This window comes from Pagrus pagrus (assembly GCF_965226575.1).
Source record: "Pagrus pagrus genome assembly, chromosome: 22".
Taxonomy (NCBI): domain Eukaryota; kingdom Metazoa; phylum Chordata; class Actinopteri; order Spariformes; family Sparidae; genus Pagrus; species Pagrus pagrus.
In genome coordinates this window covers 6278382-6297549 of record NC_140204.1, presented here as the reverse complement: position 1 = coordinate 6297549, position 19168 = coordinate 6278382, and the positions used below count along the sequence as shown (strand labels likewise).

The 19168-nt window shown below is 40.5% G+C and overlaps 1 protein-coding gene across 1 annotated transcript; it reads left to right on the top strand.

Annotated features, from left to right (window-relative positions):
• The first annotated feature begins 12720 nt into the window (after positions 1–12720).
• On the top strand, positions 12721–16817 carry vbp1 (von Hippel-Lindau binding protein 1). Its single transcript, XM_084343444.1, has 6 exons — positions 12721–12839; positions 14261–14385; positions 14744–14810; positions 15213–15311; positions 15421–15559; positions 16010–16817. The coding sequence occupies exons 1-6, from the start codon at positions 12759–12761 to the stop codon at positions 16084–16086; spliced, it is 588 nt and encodes a 195-aa protein (XP_084199570.1). The 5' UTR covers positions 12721–12758; the 3' UTR covers positions 16087–16817.
• The last annotated feature ends 2351 nt before the right edge of the window (positions 16818–19168 follow it).

The window sequence follows — 19168 nt, the reverse complement described above, 5'->3', positions numbered from 1 at the left end:
TGTCACTTTCATGACATTAAAGTGCCTCGTCTCAGTGTCTCTGTCCACAGAGTGAAGGCACTGAGACGAGGCAGTAGAGAACGTACATAACAGCATAACATCCTCACATCAACCCATAAATCCGACCTGAGTCGTAGGGGTCTGAAGGATTTTCCTAAAAAACGTTGCATAGAGTGACAAAAATCTCTCCTCTCAATAATCACTTATGACCCATACACATGCTGGGTATGATAACGAAGATGAATAGCGGTCTGTTGCTTTTCATGGAAAAATGTGAGCTCACACAGTTTTAGGAGGCCTCGATTGACAATGTTGTGTGATGCATTGTGCAATCAAGACCAGGTATGGGTAGTTTTTAGGGTTTTTTTGTTGTTGCTGTTATTGTATGTTTTTATAGGTGAGTGTATGAATGTGTCTGCGTGCCAGCGCATTGAACCAGGATGCTAACTGTCACATAATGACCTGACGAGTGACTGGGAGTAGCGCACCTGCCGTGAACTCCTTTCTGTCACGGTGCTACGGTGGCAGTCATGTTGTTTTTCTGTTTTCCTGTGTTCGGTTTTCAGTTCCCAGCACTTCTAGATGCAGGTATGATAAAGACAATGATAAGCTTCTTTACTTTTCTTGGGAAAATGTGTGCGTGCACTTCCTGAAGTTTGTCCAGGTATTGAGCAATATCTCAAAGTATTTAATCAGAAACACTGGTTGACAGAACGACCAACACCTTAACAAAAGCTACGAATGTTAAAATTCCTAAAGGGAAAGAACTACTGATAAACTAACTATATACTAATAAATTACAAAACAAGAAAGACATCAGTCATTAATAGCACCAAAACTGGTGCAGTACTTTTGATAATCCAAAACGTAGAATATGGGGACAGTAACTAGGAGTATTGCGCTGAAGATATAATTGATTCCAGTATTTTCACATCAACCGATAGAAGTGATATTGGGCAGAAAGAAGACCAGCTAGTAGGATCCTCGTCCTTCTTGAGGACTAAAGCGATAGAGGCCTGCGTGAGAGTGGGTGGTAAAGAGCATTGTTGGCACGAATGTTTAAACATCTCAAACAGTAATGGAGCCAATTTTCCTGAAAATGTTTTATAAAGTTCCAGATGCAATCTGTCACAGAGTCACACAAATATCTCCTCTCAGTAATCACTTATGACCCATACACATAGTATTAATCTATTATCTATTAACATCAAACACAAACAACCCTGATTCAAAATGTGGTGATTCTGGATGACACTTTTTCTGATTAACTGAAGGATTAAATAATTTCATGGGTTGACAAGTTTCTCCTACTTCTTCAGTGAAAAAAACAATTTAAAAACATTGTTGGATTATCATCTTCACACAAGTGAAAACATGATTGTTGTTCTGAGCTGTTTTGACTGAAGGCACTTCTAGATGCTGGGTATGATAACGACAATGATAAGCTGCCTGTGTCTTTTCTTGAGAAATTTGAGTTTCAGGAGGCGTTTTACATGGTTTAAGATACATTGTGCAATCAACATTAACGTCTTAACAAAACCTGGACACACACACACACACACACACACACAAACACACACACACATACACACACACACACACACACACACACACACATACACACAGCAATATCTCAAAGTATTTTTATTAGAAACACTGGTTGACAGAACAACAAATGACTTAACAAAAGCTACAAATGTTAAAGTTCCTACAGGGAAAGAACTGCTGAAGCCCTGAACGGTCAGGGTCAAATATTATTTCTCTGCTTTATCCTGATAACAAGTTACATTTTATTTGATTTCTTGAGATCACAAGTTACCTGTGTCAATATCAGATGTAAGAGCAGATTTATGTTAATTGTTGTGTGTCATGGTCTGACTGTGATTGGCAGGTCAGTCTATATAGTGTAGGAACCTTTGAGGGCTCCTCAGGTTTTTCCAACCAGGAGAGGAAAAACTGTTTTTGACCGCTGTGCAGAAAACATATTATCAGATTTAAAGAAACTAATGATTACATAGACACTGCTCTGTGGGGTGGGTTTGAGAGTTTCACAGCAAACAATATGAACTTTTTAATGAACTTCTTCCATTTTAATGTTTTATCTATTGATTTGATATGAGGGTATTTATATTACACAAGTATGTGGTGGTTTCTGTATCTGCAGCGACTCTGCCTGTATCATGTTGTGTTCCAGGGTCTCTATACTGTAGGTGGAGTGAAGGCCAGGGTCATCAGAGGAGTTGTGGATTACCTGTGCCACCTGGGTCACCTGTATTTAAGATGGGTCTGAAGACAGAGGGGGTTGTACACTGTGCACACCGTAAAGCACCCTGAGCCAATGTGATTACTGGTTTTGGCCTACATGGATAAAACTGACTGGACTTGTCTGCAGACTCTGGTCATGCTCTGGTTCTGTCTTCTTCCTTCATACATCACAACATCTCAAACATCCTCCACCTGCACCTGCTCCTTAAACTCCTCCACACATATATCCTCTTGTTGTGCAGACACACAGGAAGAGGTCTGAACCCCCTCCAGACTGAACTCCTTCATAATGAATTCACTTGGATTTAGTTTCCCAACAACTTAAACATTGTAATATCATGGTGGATATATAAGACAGCAAGCGAAAGCAGAATCATATTGGAAAACTCAGTTTTATCTGAGTTTTAGCTGAGCTTTGAGCAAGTTTATGTATTATTAAAGCCGACTAGTTGAGTTAGCATCTGACCAAAAGTTTGAATCTAAATTTAAACTGTAATGGTAGTTTAGTAGATGCATCCTAAATTGCCTGATATCATTTGTGACATCTTGTGTGCAAAATTGGCAGACGGACCTGAGGGGGGTGAAGCTCATGCAGTGTCCAAAATTAGAGTTTTGGACACTGCATGTGTCAAAATTAAAATTGTGAGAAATTAAATAGTTATCCATTCAGTAAGCGATGTACTGTAAAGACCATATCAGGATGTGAGAGCAAAAGGGGAGAATCCTCTTTTGGTGTGAGGATCATAAAGTCAGATGAGAGGCAATTGTCTCTGCCTGAGGTGTTACAGGAAGATAGATGGTAGATGACATTTACATTCTAATGAAGCATCAAAGGCTCACTGTCCTGGGAAAGATACAACCAACCAAATATTAAGGGGTCATTGTTTTGGGAAGAAATGTTGTAACCCCCCACTCTGTTTGTATTTAAGTCAGAAACATTTGGAAGACTGGAGAGAACACGTCAGGTCTTCTCTCCATGCTGCATGTATTAAAGAGATCTGATTCATCACGCTGAGGCTACAATTCTTCTGAGATTTAGCAACTCTCAACCTCACAAAGGAGAATTTCCACTACAAAGTATTGATCATCTGTGGACCATCAGACTTTTATGTTTATTGTCACGTTCATGACATTAAAGTGCCTTGTCTCAGTGTCTCTGTCCACGGAGTGAAGGCACTGAGACGAGGCAGTAGTGAACGTACATAACAGCATAAAATAATAATAACAGCGAGTTATTAAGGTGGGCACCCTGTATTATTTGCTGTTACATCGCCAATTTATTCGGCTCTGGGGCTTCATCCTCCCGCTCCTTTGCAGTGCTGAGAGCGACGGTGAGCCGGAGGGAGCGAGCGGTTCGGGTGGGCGCAGAGCTCAGAGGTATGCCGCTTGTATTTGTCTGCTGCTGCAGTTTTTCATCTATTGCACTAATTCTGACACATTCTCCTTTGCTGTGCAGCGGTCCCCCCATTCTCCTTGTTCTGTATCAATCATTTGGCGTCCTGGTGTGTTTCCGGTCATTGGCCACCACGCAAGGGTTGCTGCTGTCCTGGCTCGGCTCTGGGTGGACTGAGATGCGCTATACTGTCTCGGGTCACTGTATGTGCTAACAACCTCAGGCCCAGTGGGAAGGCGTCACGCCACTATCGTGCCCACACCACGAAAATCCAGTCTGAATCCGGCAGAGTTGGTTCACCTGTTGTCTCCTTTTGATTTAACACATTATTTCCTTTATTGATTTAAATATCATAGATTTCTTTGCACATTTAATTTAGGTCGTACTTAGTTTATTTGTTTGCTAATAGTTTGGATTGTTTTTGTTTGTTGTATTAAGTCGATTTTGGGTTAAAATATTATTTTCTTTCTTTGCTTAATATTTGATCCCAATCTAAGTTGATTTATATTGTTATTAATCCTCTTTAACTCCTTAGTTGTAAATTGCATTTATTTCCTTTTTTGCAATACATAAATCATTTCTATTTTGTTCTGATATTTTCTTTGGTATTAATTAATTGATTAATTGTGTATTTGGTTTCTTTTTCTTGCTTTTAAAGCCATAGATTCCCCCCAGATGTCCCCACACTGTGCCTTGTGTTAATTATTTGTTTCTTGTTTTACAACAGGTGCTGAGGCCCAAGCGAGCGGCAGTCCTCCCCTGGTGGTGGTGTTTGACACAGTTTTGGTTGCAGTGCACTGGTGGTTTATAGTTTGGATTTTGTCCCCTTTTTGAGTTCCCTGCCGCCGTGGTAAGCCCCAGCCCTGATTTGGTTCTTTTTGTTCGTTTCTTTTGCCAGTGTGGTGGTTCTCTATTTTAAAGTCATTTTAAACTCTTTGGTTAATAAAGTATATTTCTTGGAAACCACGTTCTCTGGCCCCTTGTGACTGTACGAACCTGTGTTGGCCTTGTATGGCTATTTCCTGGGTTAAAATCCCAGGTGGCGTTGTTGACGACACACACTACACATACACCAGCTCACACAAACACCCACTCACACCACTCTCATGCCACATTCGGAAAGTAAACTGAAAGCATACTTTCTTATTTTTAGTATACTAATAGCACACTTGAATAAACTTCTTTTTCGTAAGGGTGACTGGACGTGTCTTAACTGCTCCTGGAGCCCCGCCCACAATCAAGGCATTTTTAAGTTAATTATTATTCAGTCACCAAGTGACATTTGAGTACCTTTCTTTTTTATGAGCCTGATTTGGTAACTTGGCTATCTTGTCCCTTCTCCAAGGGTGGTGCCCTGAGGTAATGTAAATTGGATCTTATTGATCAAAATGAATAATTATCCCTGATAATCATTAATTACTAACAAGCAAATTTTATCCAAAACTCCCGATTCACGTTGCATGAAGCACTATATATGGGGCCCCGTGTGAGGCAGTGTACTGTTGGCAATCATTCATAATTGTGCAATATTAATTTCAGCATAATTTGGCCAGTGCTAAGATTTGAGATTCACATCTTGAACCCTTTAGCCAAAAGTCTATACATTTGTCCCCACTAGTTTACTACAGGAGTAGAGGTTGATTTGTACTTAAAAACACTTGCATTGTGGTGAGAATTGATTTATCAATCAAATCTATAACACATTTGATTAACCCTAACACATTTTGAGTCAAAGTATCTTCTATGTAATGAAAAATGTCTTGAACTCAACCTGATCCATCTCTAGCACTCAGTTTAGGTATGTTATGCTGAAAGATTCCACTAGATGTCGCTGTGCCATTAAATAATATGCTGTTTCAGTTGGCCTCCTCACAGGAAGTCACTAGACATGAGGACTCATGAGCACATTTTTCCAACATCTAATGGTTTCAGAAGTCTTTCTGAACACAATTATGTTACTTACAACTAAAATAAGTCTAAAAGGGGTCAAATAATTAACACCAATGTATAAAAAACACCATTAATGAATCTTACATTTCTTTAATTGAATTGAATGCAAATTTATCATAAATACCCTTAAGAATATTTCATATGCTCTGTCAAGGTTTTCTTCTTTATATAACATTTCACAATTTTGGTTTAGTAATTCATTTTTTAAAACGTTCATTGACTCTTCTGTCCTTACTTTCTTACTTGGTGGTGGCGAGTTTGTGGTCTGTTTCTGTGCTTTATGTTTCAGAGGTGCTTGGTGAGGCTGGGCGTGGCTTATAATCAGCATCTGCTCTTATGCCCAGAGCTTCTCTGCACGGTGTCAGATTATTGTCGCCAGCTCCAGTGGTACTTGATCGTTCTCAGTATCTCTAGTGTTTATGTATTTAGAAAGCTTTCTTGTGTTCACTCGCCAGTGCTTTAACCCTGCCTTCCTCCTCTTCCAGTGTTACCAGACAATACCTGTGAACCAGCTCCTCAACCACTCGCCACCCAGCCTCCCGTACCTCTGCCACCCCTCACCACCTCTAATGCCTGAGCCGGCCTCCTGTGTAAACCGTGAGTCTCCACCTGCACCACCCTGGGAGCAACCAGCCTTCTTGTAGTCATTGTCAAAGACTGAAAACACTGTTAGGTGATCACTGATATCATTTATCAGTAATCCACTTATTGCATTGTTGTCTGTAACATTAGTAAATATGTTGTCTATCAATGTGGCACAGTGAGTTGTAGTCCTGCTGGCTCTGGTGATTTTTGGATAAAGGATTAAACTTTATTGTATTGAAAAAGTCTTCAGTTGGTTTTTGGTTTCTTGGATTAAGCAGATTTATATTAAAATCCCCACAGATGAATTTGACCTTTTGATTAGACATTGTAAACATGTCTGCCATCCTAAAGGGCCATGCATTCATGCATTTTATTTCCTCCGTTTTCCCGTGATAACGAGTTAATTTCTATTTTTTTCTCGAGATCTCGAATTATTATCTCGAAATAACAACTGCCATTTTCCCGAGATTACGGGATAATAAATTTGCGATCTCGAGATAATGACTGTGATATGATAGGCCTGAGATTATGGAGACGCCGGGACCTCGTAGCTGGTCAGTTATGTAGTTAATGATGACATCAGGCTCACTTTGCGCCGCAAATATAGCTGAAACCTTGCTAACCTCATTTTAGATTACGCACACTAATGTGTATATTATCTGTAATAGCAAGGCATAATGCTATTTCAGCCTGTGTCAGGCATTGATTGAAAAGATCAATATGATGATGATCGATATGCTCCTGCTCCTCTGACATTGCTACACTGAATGATGTTTCCTGCAATGAAACGTAGGATATAAAATTTATGAATGCATGGCCCTTTAGGGCTTCCGTACTCTATAAATACAGCTAACAATTACATTCTTCTTTTTTCCATGTTTATTTCTTCTGTTCAACATTATAATACGTTTCAGATTGCAGCTCCATGTCCTGTGAATTGTGCTCAGTGGATTCAAATGTTTTCAGTTTGAACTTATCGTAACCAGCAATATTGTGTGTTATATGTATATTATCTCCAGTTGTAGATGAATGATTCCCTTCAGAGTGTGTCATGTTTGGATTTTGTGTATTTAATCACTTGTGTTTCCAGTTACCTTACAGTCCACTTTGACAGGATGCCACCTGTTGCTCCACAGAGTCAGAAACTAATTCACTGTTTTATTTGTGCTCTCGACATCTTTGAAAATGAGGGCTTGACCTCAAAGATTATTTGAGGTTCAAATAAAGGTTGAATTAATGAATTTATTTACTAAGCAACTGTTTATTGCACAGTCTCAACTGATGTTTATAACACTTTGTAAAGTTTGTCTGTAAATATTATTTGGATGTTTATTATAAAGTTGCAGCTGGTGTTAATAAATGGTTCATAAAGCATTTCATTGCTTGCTAACAGCTAAAAACACTAAGAACTAAAGTTAATTATAGATTTAACATTTAATAATCATGTGTATTATAAAGTGTTACCAATGTGATTAAAATTGGGAATTTGCTACAAAATAAAACACTCTTGATAATTAATCATTGCTATTATGACACATTTAACAAAGATACATACATGTAAGCTGAAAAATAATTATAGTATGATTTTTAAAGTCTAAAAACATGAACTAGAGTTTGTTCAGATGCTCAGTAGATCTTTATTGTTACATTAGGAGCCATCAGCAGCAGTACACAGACATGACTGAGGAGAGGCAGTCCCTCCTCAGTTCTTACAGCACTTTGAGATAACACAGATAAACTGTAGACAACAACAGGACGTACATGATTTCACTCAAGGTGTTATTCAACCTTTCTTTACCTGGTCGTGACATTTTCCAGGTTGAAGACACATTGTTCTTCTTCCTTGGTACATCACAACATCTCAAACATCCTCCACCTGCACCTGCTCCTTAAACTCCTCCACACATATATCCTCTTGTTGTACAGACACACAGGAAGAGGTCTGAACCCCCTCCAGGCTGAACTCCTTTATAATGAGTTTACTTGTATTTAGTTTCCCAACAACTTAAACATTGTAATATCATGGTGGATATATAAGACAGCAAGCGAAAGCAGAATCATGTTGGTTAAAACTCAGGAAGTTCCCTCACACCTGAGATCAATGATTAAATATTTAATATTTGAGTTTTGTCTAAATTTTGAGCAAGTTTAATTAAAGCCGACTAGATGCAGTTAGCATCTGACCAAAAGTTTTCATCCAAATTTAAACTGTAATGGTAGTTTAGTAGATGCATCATTGATCTCAGGGTTGTGGACTCTGGAGCTGAAAACCACTGAAGGAGGTGGTGCTGTCAGATGCCCAGACCTGACAGTTTGCAGGCAGGCGCACAAACACCTGTTCTCCTTGATTCAGCCACAGGAATGCAGAGTTTCCTGCATTATCAGTGAAGCCTACGGCTGTCTGATTGTCATCATAGGCCTTGACAATAGGGTTTCCCTTCATCACCAGTGAGAGCCCTGATTTATTCTGTTTTCCACCATGATAGGAGAAGGTGAAATAATAAACCCCTGCAGCAGGAGCAGTGAAGACACCTGTGGAAACAGAGGTTCATCACATTTACAAGTTTCTGAATCAGGTGAGGGGTGTAACTGAATATGCAGCTGTGTTCATTAAACCAGTATGTAAAATGTCTCAACAGCACTCCAAACAATCAGCTCAGGTGATTGTGAGTGTGGCTGCATGTGATGTATTTACCTGTAGTGTTGTTGTAATCTCCACCAATGTTTGTAATTACTTTGTTGAAAACCACAGTTGGGTCCAATGTACCCATGATGGTCTGCCACTGCAGTGAAAGCCACGTTACCTACCATAGAACAATCACATTACATGCATCGTTTAAAGAGTAACCTGTAGGTTGAACTTCTAACTGATGTATTCTTCAGGTATCATTATGCTCAAATGTTAATATATGATTTTATAGGCTTTGAGACATAAAGGCAGAAAATCAGATAAACAATATCCCGAAAAACATCACAATAAGTCAGGAGCAGGTGTTGGAGTCTGGGCTCCATTTTACAATATTTTAACCTGAAGTCGTCAAAGAGAAAGTTTCACTCTACCTGCCATCTTAGTCGGTTGATCACTCAAGTTGGGTTTGCAGGTAAACTGTAGCTCGTCTTTGCTCCGTCTCCAAAGCTGTGATCAACAGGACAGCTGCTGCTGCTTTTATATTGTTCGATCGATGGTAAGGTGTTGTCACATGTCTCTCTTAACCAATTATAGAGAATATTTTGTGGAGGGGAAAACATCATCCTGACTATAAAGATTACTGCAAGGAATTTCTCATTTCTTATGAAACACTCTGACAGCCTGGCCCAAGAACAAGCACAATAAACACTAAAAATTTAGTTTTCCCTACAGATGGTAGAAAAGAGAAAAACCACAGGGTGAGTGATATCATACATTAACCTGAGGGAGGTGAAGCTCATGCAGTCTCCAAAAAGTGTTGATCATCTGTGGACCATCAGATTTTTATGTTTATTGTCACTTTCATGACATTAAAGTGCTTCATCTCAGTGTCTCTGTCCACGCAGTGAAGGCACTGAGACGAGGCAGTAGAGAACGTACATAACGGCATAACATCCTTAAATCAACCCATAAATCCGACCTGAGTCGTAGGGGTCTGAAGGATTTTCCTAAAAAACGTTGCACAGAGTCACAAAAATCTCTCCTCTCAATAATCACTTATGACCCATACACAAGTGAAAACATGACTTTTTTTTTCATCTATTTTTGACTGATGGCAGTAACTATGCTGATTAATGTTATTGATAATAATAATAATAATAATAATAGCTTTATCTGTGTAGAGCTTATTAACACACAGTTACAAAGTGCTTCAAACAAACAGTAAAGTGAACAAGTCAAAACCCGGTGTACATTCATCCATACATACCTACAAACAAACACAGACCGACATAATGCGAACTCAAAACATCTTTACAAGACTTGAGTTGAAGCCAAGTGAGGCTAAGCTGAGAGAATGGCACTTTTAGATGCTGGTGTTACACCACTCAGACTGCGACGGCATTACTGGTGTAGAAAAGTGTTCATTTTATTTATACTTCACTGGCAGGACGAGCAAAACAAAGCTGTGTGTACCACAGCACCACACACATGCACAGACCACACTTCAAGGGCGTCGACCACAACTCACTTCTTCTATGTGGACTACTGTTATCTGTCACACGTAGCTTCCTACACCACCGGGCGAGTGCAATGATGCATGCACGAATGAAAAACTAAATGCTAAAATATATTATTAAAGAAACCGTTGAAATGTTAAACTGTTAAACTATTACAGTAATTTTGCCTGTGTTACAAAACAATCTCTATACAGGTGCCACACTGGGTATGAATACGACTATGAACAGCTGCCTGTGGCCATACTTGAGAAAATGTTGCTGACAGAGTTTCAGGAGGCGTTGTTTCACAAGGTTAGATACATTGTGCAATCAACATCGACGTCTTAACAAAAGCTGAGAACACACACCCACACACACACACACACCCACCCACCCACCCACACACACACACACACACACACACACACACACACACAGAGTATGCTCTTCAAACTGAAGACAGAGGGGGTTGTACACTGTGCACACTGTAAAGCCCCCTGAGACAATGTGATCACTGGTTTTGGCCTTTATGGATAAAGCTGACTGGACTTGTCTGCAGACTCTGCTCATGCTCTGGTTCTGTCTTCTTCCTTCGTACATCACAACATCTCAAACATCCTCCACCTGCACCTGCTCCTTAAACTCCTCCACACATATATCCTCTTGTTGTGCAGACACACAGGAGGAGGTCTGAACCCCCTCCAGGCTGAACTCCTTTATAATGAGTTTACTTGGATTTAGTTTCCCAACAACTTAAACACTGTAATATCATGGTGGATATATAAGACAGCAAGCAAAAGCAGAATCATGTTGGAAAAACTCAGTTATATCTGAGTTTTATCTGAGCTTTGAGCAGTATACATGTCCGTATAATTAAAGCCGACTAGTTGAGTTAGCATCTGACAAAAGGTTTGAATCTATATTTAAACTGTAATGGTAGTTCAGTAGATGCATCATAAATTGCCTGATATCATTTGTGACATCTTGTGCACAACATTGGCAGATGGACCTGAGGGGGGTGAAGCTCACGTAGTGTTTAAAATTAAAGTTTTGGATACTACATGTGTCAAAATTTAAATGTTGATCACCTGTCGACCATCAGACTTTTATGTTTATTGTCACTTTCATGACATTAAAGTGCCTCGTCTCAGTGTCTCTGTCCACTGAGTGAAGGCACTGAGACGAGGCAGTAGAGAACGTACACAACAGCATAACATCCTTAAATCAACCCATAAACCCGACCGAGTCATAGGGGTCTGAAGGATTTTCCTAAAAAATGTTGCATAGTCACAAAAATATCTCCTCTCAATAATCACTTATTACCCATACACATAGTATTAATCTATTAACATCAAACACACATACAACAGGATTAAATGTTCCCTCATGGGTTGAAAAGATTCTCCTACTTCTTGAGCAAAACAAACAATTTAAAAACACTGTTGGATCATCGTCTTCACACAAGTGAAAACATGACTGTTATTCTGGTCTATTTTTGATGGATGGCAGTTTTTTTTATTTTTTTTTATGACACATCCAGATACTGGGTGTATTAACCACAATGAATAGCTGCCTGTGGTTATTCTTGAGGAAATGTCTGTTGACAGAGTTTCAGGAGGCGTTGTTTCACAAGTTTAGATACAATGTGCAATCAACATCAACATCTTAACAAAAGCTGCACACACACGTTCACATACACACACACACGTGCACACACACACACACCGAACACATTTGTAATGTAACTTTATAATGAGTTTACTTGGATTTAGTTTCCCAACAACTTAAACATTGTAATATCATGGTGGATATATAAGACAGCAAGCGAAAGCAGAATCATGTTGGTTAAAACTCAGGAAGTTCCTTCACACCTGAGATCAATGATTAAATATTTAATATTTGAGTTTTATCTGGTATATTTGAAGTGACTGTATATGTATAATTAAAGCCGACTAGTTGAGTTAGCATCTGACCAAAGGTTTGAATCTAAATTTGAACTGTAATAGTAGTTTAGTAGATGCATCAGTGATCTCAGGTTTGTGGACTGTGATATCAAATGACTTTCTGGGAAGGTGACTCTTTAACAAGATTTTCACTAAATTGCCTTCACTAAATCTGCACCCATGATTAACAGGTTACTTATTGTTTGTATTGATAATCTGAATTGGCAAAGCAACACAATGCATGAAATTTCCAAGGCAAAAATGGATCAAAAAGCACAATATGCACTCTGAACTGCAGTGACTAATATAGTAAATAGTAAAAATAAAAAATATATAAAAAGTAGAACAAGTACAGCAGTATTTGTAGCAGTAATGCAGATGTTAGCAGCAGCAGTTGCAGCCTGTGGCCACTAGGGGCAGCCGCGCCTCCTCCCCCCCTTGAGACGGGTGACGCCCAGACTTGTACGCAAGGAAGGAAGGAGTAGCCTCTCTCCAAGATGGCGGCGACCATAGACAACAGCAATGCCGTGCAGGCGACAAAGAAAAAGCACCTCGGGATCCCCGAAGCGGTGTTTGTGGTGCGTTAACTGTAACTTTTCTCATCCTGTCGGGTCCCCGCAGCGGGGTTAGACCGGTGAAAGCACACCTTTGTGCCCGCAGCCCGAGCGTGGGCGCGTCATGCTGGCTACGAGCTAGTTAGCCACGTTAGCTCGGAGGGCTAGCTCAGTTAATCCTGGCTGTGTGTGCGGGTTGGGCGGCTGCTCGCGTCCATGTACGGACATTACAGTGTCTGCGTGCTGGCTTTCTTATAAACGGTTGCACCTCGTTTCCTCCTTAGACTTGTACGTGTTTTAGTTAGCTACGCGTTAGCCAGTTAAGCTAGCCGTTAGCCGGTTTGCTAGTGAATCGGTTGCTGTCATTTAAAAGAGCGTTAGCTGCCTCTCCTCTTCTCCTCCTTTAATTGTAGTCTATGAAAAAAAACACAGTCCGGCAGTGCACACAGATTGTCAGCCCTATTACGTACAGGTTGGGTCGTGTGCTCGTTGACAGATTAATGCATAATTAACACAATTATGTGCAATTAACTGGGCACAGGTGCTGCTGTAAGGGCCCAAGAGTAGGGATGCATTGGTATGAGATGTTCACGGTACCATAACTATTTCTGAAGATATCATGATTATGCAGTGACACTATACGCACAATATTATATTTATTAGCAGAACAGACCCTTAACACAATGAAAACACAAGGGTTTCTCCATTGAACACGTTTTAGATGATTTCCTGAAATATTACGACATGAAACTTGATATAAACTCAACATATTATTCTTCGTAATAACAAAATGTGGCTTCAGAATATCAGTGTTACTTAAATTCATTATCGACATAACTTATGATGTAAATTTCCCAGAGTCGGGTCGATAAATAACGCGCATCTCTGATTTAAGTTGGTGAAAAATCTTTCAAATGGAGAAAAATGTGAGTTAAACCTCCATCGGATGTCCTCGGTAGAGCTGAAATGTTTTGTCAATTCATTAGCTAATTGATTAATCATTTGAAATGTGTCACTTCAGTCTTGCTCTTGCTCGGCATCAACAAATATTCATTCATTTTTTTGTGTCGACTTTGCTTTTTATAAAACAATTATCAGCTGATATATTGTTATTGAATCTTCGTGACTCAAATACAGATACTGGTCGGCATCGCTCAGTCTTTATAGATAAAATGTATCATTTCCATGCAAAAACGTCCAGAAACGACTAAACCTTTGTTATATGTTCTGTTGATTTGTGTACTTGCATCATTCCAGATGTTTCCAACGATGTTTAAACTCAGAGAAATCTGTCACTCGAGGTAACGGTTTGTTTCATATCAGCTGATGCGTCAAGGACCGAGGGAGAAAAGTGGCAAACGTGACTAAACATAACCTGAATAAACCTTTTTAAATGTTTCTGCCTGAATCACATCAGATTTTCTCTCCTCTGCTGGATTTTACAGGCTGATGTCGACTCTTTTATGAAGCAGCCAGGTAACGAGACGGCAGACTCGGCACTGAGGAAGCTGGACGAACAGTACCAGAAGTATAAATACATGGAGCTCAACCTGTCTCAAAAGAAACTCAGGTAACACCAACAGAAGGACTCCGAGTCCCATAAACTGACACTGGAGTGTGTCTCTGTGACACTAGACGGTTCACGCCAGGGCAGCTTAATATAAACTGGTAGAGGACAGACTGCCTGTGAAAGTGGAATTGATTTCATGCTGTAAAAATAGATAAATAAGTCTTTCTTTTGCTCTTTTATGGAAAAAGTGTTGAGGCTTAAGTACTCTAAAATTGACTGTTTTTACAAGGAAGTCTGGTGAGTCTCTTTTTTTCCCCAGTGCAGTGTGCTCTGTGTGAATGAGTGGGCTTGCATTGGGCTGTGTGACACTGTAAAGACTTGATGAATGACGTCCTTGCTCGACTCTCTCGATGTGCAGGTTGAAAAGCCAGATCCCACAAATCACACAGACGCTAGAAATCCTACGACACATGCAGAAGAAAAAGGTGAGCGCACTAACGTTTAAAGGTCACAGAAAACAAAAGTTGTTGCACCAAACCTGCAAGAAATCTATATATTGTGCTGTTTGGTCGAAGCTCGAACGTTTTCAAGGTTAGGAACGTGTCTAGCTAACTTTCTTACCTGCAGGTGGATTTTGCGGTCGCTTTAGCAACATGTCAGGATGTTGTTTTTAATGAACACTGCCTGGCTGCAGAGAGGAGATCGACATGTATGGGTTCTTTAAAAGAGCCGGTCGAGATCTGTGGCTGTCACGTTCCTCATCTGTCTTTAATAAATAGAAAGTGTCTCAAGCTCAGGCTTAGTTGGAGGAAACTAGGTCAGTGGGATAGAAAAATGAATAACTGAGGCTTTTTGACCAGATTGCTGTAATGTTTCTGTTTTCCCAGGAGACCACAGAGCCCCTGGACACACACTTCCTGTTGGCTGACAATGTTTACTGCAAGGCCTCAGTGCCGCCCACCGACAAAGTCTGTCTATGGTTAGGGGTAAGTAGAGCTCAGATGAGAGTCGCTTTTATTTCCTGGGGTTCGGTCTTTCATCACAGAACCAAGTCTGAGAGCATTTTTTGCATATTTTTTCTTTTTCCCTTGAAAGGCAAACGTCATGTTAGAGTACGACATCGATGAAGCCCAGGCTCTCCTAGAGAAGAACCTCTCCACAGCATCTCGTAACCTAGAGACACTCGAGGACGATCTGGATTTCCTGCGAGACCAGTTCACCACCACCGAAGTCAGTATCCTTCCACTGTGTGGTCCACCCAGGCTGAGGCCTACAGCTGATTCGCAATGACGGACAGTTCGGCCGATCTGTTGTTGCACTTTTGTTCCTGAGTCAGACTATAAGTGGTCTTAATGCTTTTATTGTTAATTTGTTTTGTAAAACTGGCAGCTTGTAGTTATTACATGACTTAATGACTGATTGACTTAGAGTGCTCGGCTGCTAGTATTTGCAGCCAACTTGTGGCGCTACTCTCTCTACTCAGAGACTCTAGATACGCCCAGAGACGCCGCTCACCATGTGTAAGTGTAATGTAATCTTTTGTTAAACAGGATCATTCAAGAACAGGTATTTAAGTCATGCTATGCTGCCCAACAAACAGCTTCTAAGGGTTGGTTTAAAAACATCTGAAACACGATGAACTGTCGCTCTGCTGCTGTTGTTCCTTAACTCCTCCTCCCCTCAGACATGGCACGAGTCTACAACTGGGACGTGAAGAGAAGGAGCAGAGAAAACCTCCTCAAATCAGCAGACAAGTCTTAATATCGACAGCACGGCGTCCACACCCCCTCCCCTCTGCTAACTATCTCCTCCTCAGTCAATAAAAACAGCCCCCACGACCCCCAAAACTCATGTGTATGTTCCCCACAGAGCTCGACAGAAGAGGGCCTGTTTGAAATATCTCGAGAAGCTGCAGTGTGCTTAACAAACATGTGCTTGATTCTGTGTTTTATTTTGGACGTGCCCTCTTCTCTCTCTCTCTCTCTCTCTCACTCGAGTCGAGCTCAAACTTCCACCACTTGTGTTTTCTGTTGATTTGTTACTTTTTAAAGTATTTTTTCAAGTAAAGACTAACAAAAAAAACAGGCAACGAGGCAGTTTTTGTATTCTTTTCGATGATTTCAGTATGTTCCCGTTGGTGAGGGTTCTCTCGCATCGTCTTTTCTTTCCTGCATTTTCTCGCTCTTCCCGTTTTTTTCTCCCCTTAACCTGCAACGACTTTTCACACTTTTTACTTGAGTTGTTAATTCTTGAAACTCACCCAGTTGCCATTATACTAATCAGGCTTGAATGATCACAACAGAAGAAGACTTTCCCTCCCCTTCCCTTCGACTTTCCACGCTCCTCCTTTCCTCTCCGGTTCCTCCACCTTCTCCTCTTTCTCCTCCACCTTTCAGCCGCTGTTCTGTCTGTATTTATTTGTCTCTCACTGTATTCATTAAACAATGAATGAAGTAAAAGAAGAACATTTGGGCAAAGAGACGAGACATTGACCCGCTGCTCTTTGTGTGTTTATTCTTCTGCTTCTGGTGACGGACGGGGTGAAACTAGTCAAAGCTGTTCTGTTTGTCAGTGCTTCCACCCTGTGGTCACATGAGGGACTACACCACAGCAGACAGCACAGTTTACCTGGGTCTTTTAAGCAGTGGTGGTATGTAACTACAATACATTTATGCTAAGCTAACTGACTATTCTGGTAATATCTTCAGAACAGCGCTCGGTCTTGTTAAACCTTTCGGACTTGTCAAACATCACCAATTATTTTTCAGGGAGATTAACTCTTAACTTTGTGACTCAAACATAACAATAATACACAACATGCACAGACTGAGGCTAATATGTAGGATAGATATGCACCTACAGCTAGCTGCTGGTTAGCTTAGTTAGCATAATGAGTGGTAAAGGGGTGATCCAGCCCTTTTTATGGCTAATGTTGAAAAATCTGCCTCACAATCTAGAGATCACACGACAAGACTCGTTTTTATTGTTTGCAGGTTTTGAATGGATTAAATTGTATGAAGTGTTTCCCAAAATATGAAACTATTCCTTCTGACATAACTTTGTTCAGCTTGTGTCAGGGCCTTGACACACCGGGCCCTCGGTGAGCATCTTTGGCCCTATTTTTGGTGGCGAGTCCTGCAACGTCTGCACTAGACGACCCTTGTCACCAGCTTTTTGGGCTGACTAAGCAAGTAGAAGTAAAAAAAAGAAAGAGAAAGCTGCTTGAGCCTGTCATTTTAGTAGTTTCTCCTAATTTTTTGCCTTCTGCCTCTTTGCCAACTTTTTATCACACGTATTCTTGATTAGAAATGACTATATTAGGACGAGGGGCGTGATAAATAACATTACTTTGTGTATCATCAGTCCTGAATGCAGACTATACCGCCACCTGGTGTTTCAGAGAGGTAATTCCTGTCCCGCAGGTGCAGAACGAACAAGCCGATGAGCCACCTGCTGTAATCTTTGCGGTGTGTTCAAGTGCAGTTCAAGTTCGGTGTGTCTGGGCCCTGATGGGTGCAGTTTTGTATGAGTCCAGCAGTTTTAGTCGTTCTTTGAGTGAAAGCCAAACGCTTCCTGGCGGGAGCGGACACAGTGCCTGTAAATCACCTCCCGTACGTTCCTCTGGAAACGAGCCAAAAAGCAGATTGCCTTTCTGTCAAACATGAAACTGCTCTCCGTCATCCGAGTGTCCTTCCTCCTCGATCCCTTCACGGGTTCGGAGGTGACTTTGTCTGCAACTCTGAATTTCCACATCTCTGTCCTCACCAAACCAAACCTGAGATCAATAAAACACTGAAACAAGAGAGAAACAAAACAAACTTCACAGAGTAGACCACCAAGCTTGGCAAAAAACTGCTCCTTTCAAGCTCATTGTCATGTGACTTACCGAACACTCACTGGATTCGGGGAGGGGAACTAATTTGCTTTACTCGCACTGAAGCCAAAAACATTAACAGCCACTTCCAGACCTCTCGGAGCTGGAAAGAAGAGGCCTCTCTAATGGCTCAGAAGCCTGACGAGGACATTTTCAGTATTTAATTGCTCGCTGCTTATTTTACACTCTGATTGAATTGTGTTTTACTGGAATCAGATGATGGTAGCTTCAGAAGAAGACCCGACTATGATGTGTTTTCTGTCCATATTGCACGTTTATGACGCTTCTCGGCTTCAAGGGGGTTCAATGTGTCAGCTGAGCATTCAGACGGCGTTGAAGGTGGGGAAATGAAGCCTTCCAGTGCATTTTCTCCTAAATCAAAACAATACAACTTTGCCTGTGTTTGGTTTATAGAAAAATAAATCTGTTGTCCTGTAAAACCATGTATCTCCAACATATCAAACTCTTTAATGAAGAGACACTGCAGAGTTTAAAACGGCATTAATACTTATTTTAAAAGGTTAGTTCATCCTAAGAAGGAGGAGAACTGCCATGAAAGATATGTATGGAAACCCCGAGAGGCAAGTGAAGACATTTTCAAAGTCTGATCTAAATTCCCTACATGTTTTCACAGATATTAACGAACTCAAAGAAAGGAGAGAGGAGAGGAGAGAAAAGGATTTAGATCAGACTTTTCCTCACTTGCTCCTCAGGGCTCCCATAGATATTTCACCTCTTATCTATTTTACCTATTTATGTCCATTTTTCCAAATTTTTGAGATGCATGGTTTTTCGTAAGCAACCAAGAGCTTTCACAGGCAGATTAGGAAACATTAGAAACACCTTTTTTACTCCTTTTTTTGTGCTCTTTTGCATAAATGTTGGACAAATGACAAATTAATGGATTGTGGTGTAACAGCTCGTGTAAAAGAAGTGGAGTCATGAATAAAAGTGAACGCTTAAAGGTCC

Coding starts and splice junctions, on each gene's coding strand:
- vbp1 (XM_084343444.1), top strand. CDS start 12,759: ATGGCGGCGACCATAGACAACAGCAATGCCGTGCAGGCGACAAAGAAA. Junction 14,386..14,743: donor CTGTCTCAAAAGAAACTCAG/GTAACACCAACA, acceptor CTCGATGTGCAG/GTTGAAAAGCCAGATCCCAC. Junction 14,811..15,212: donor GACACATGCAGAAGAAAAAG/GTGAGCGCACTA, acceptor CTGTTTTCCCAG/GAGACCACAGAGCCCCTGGA.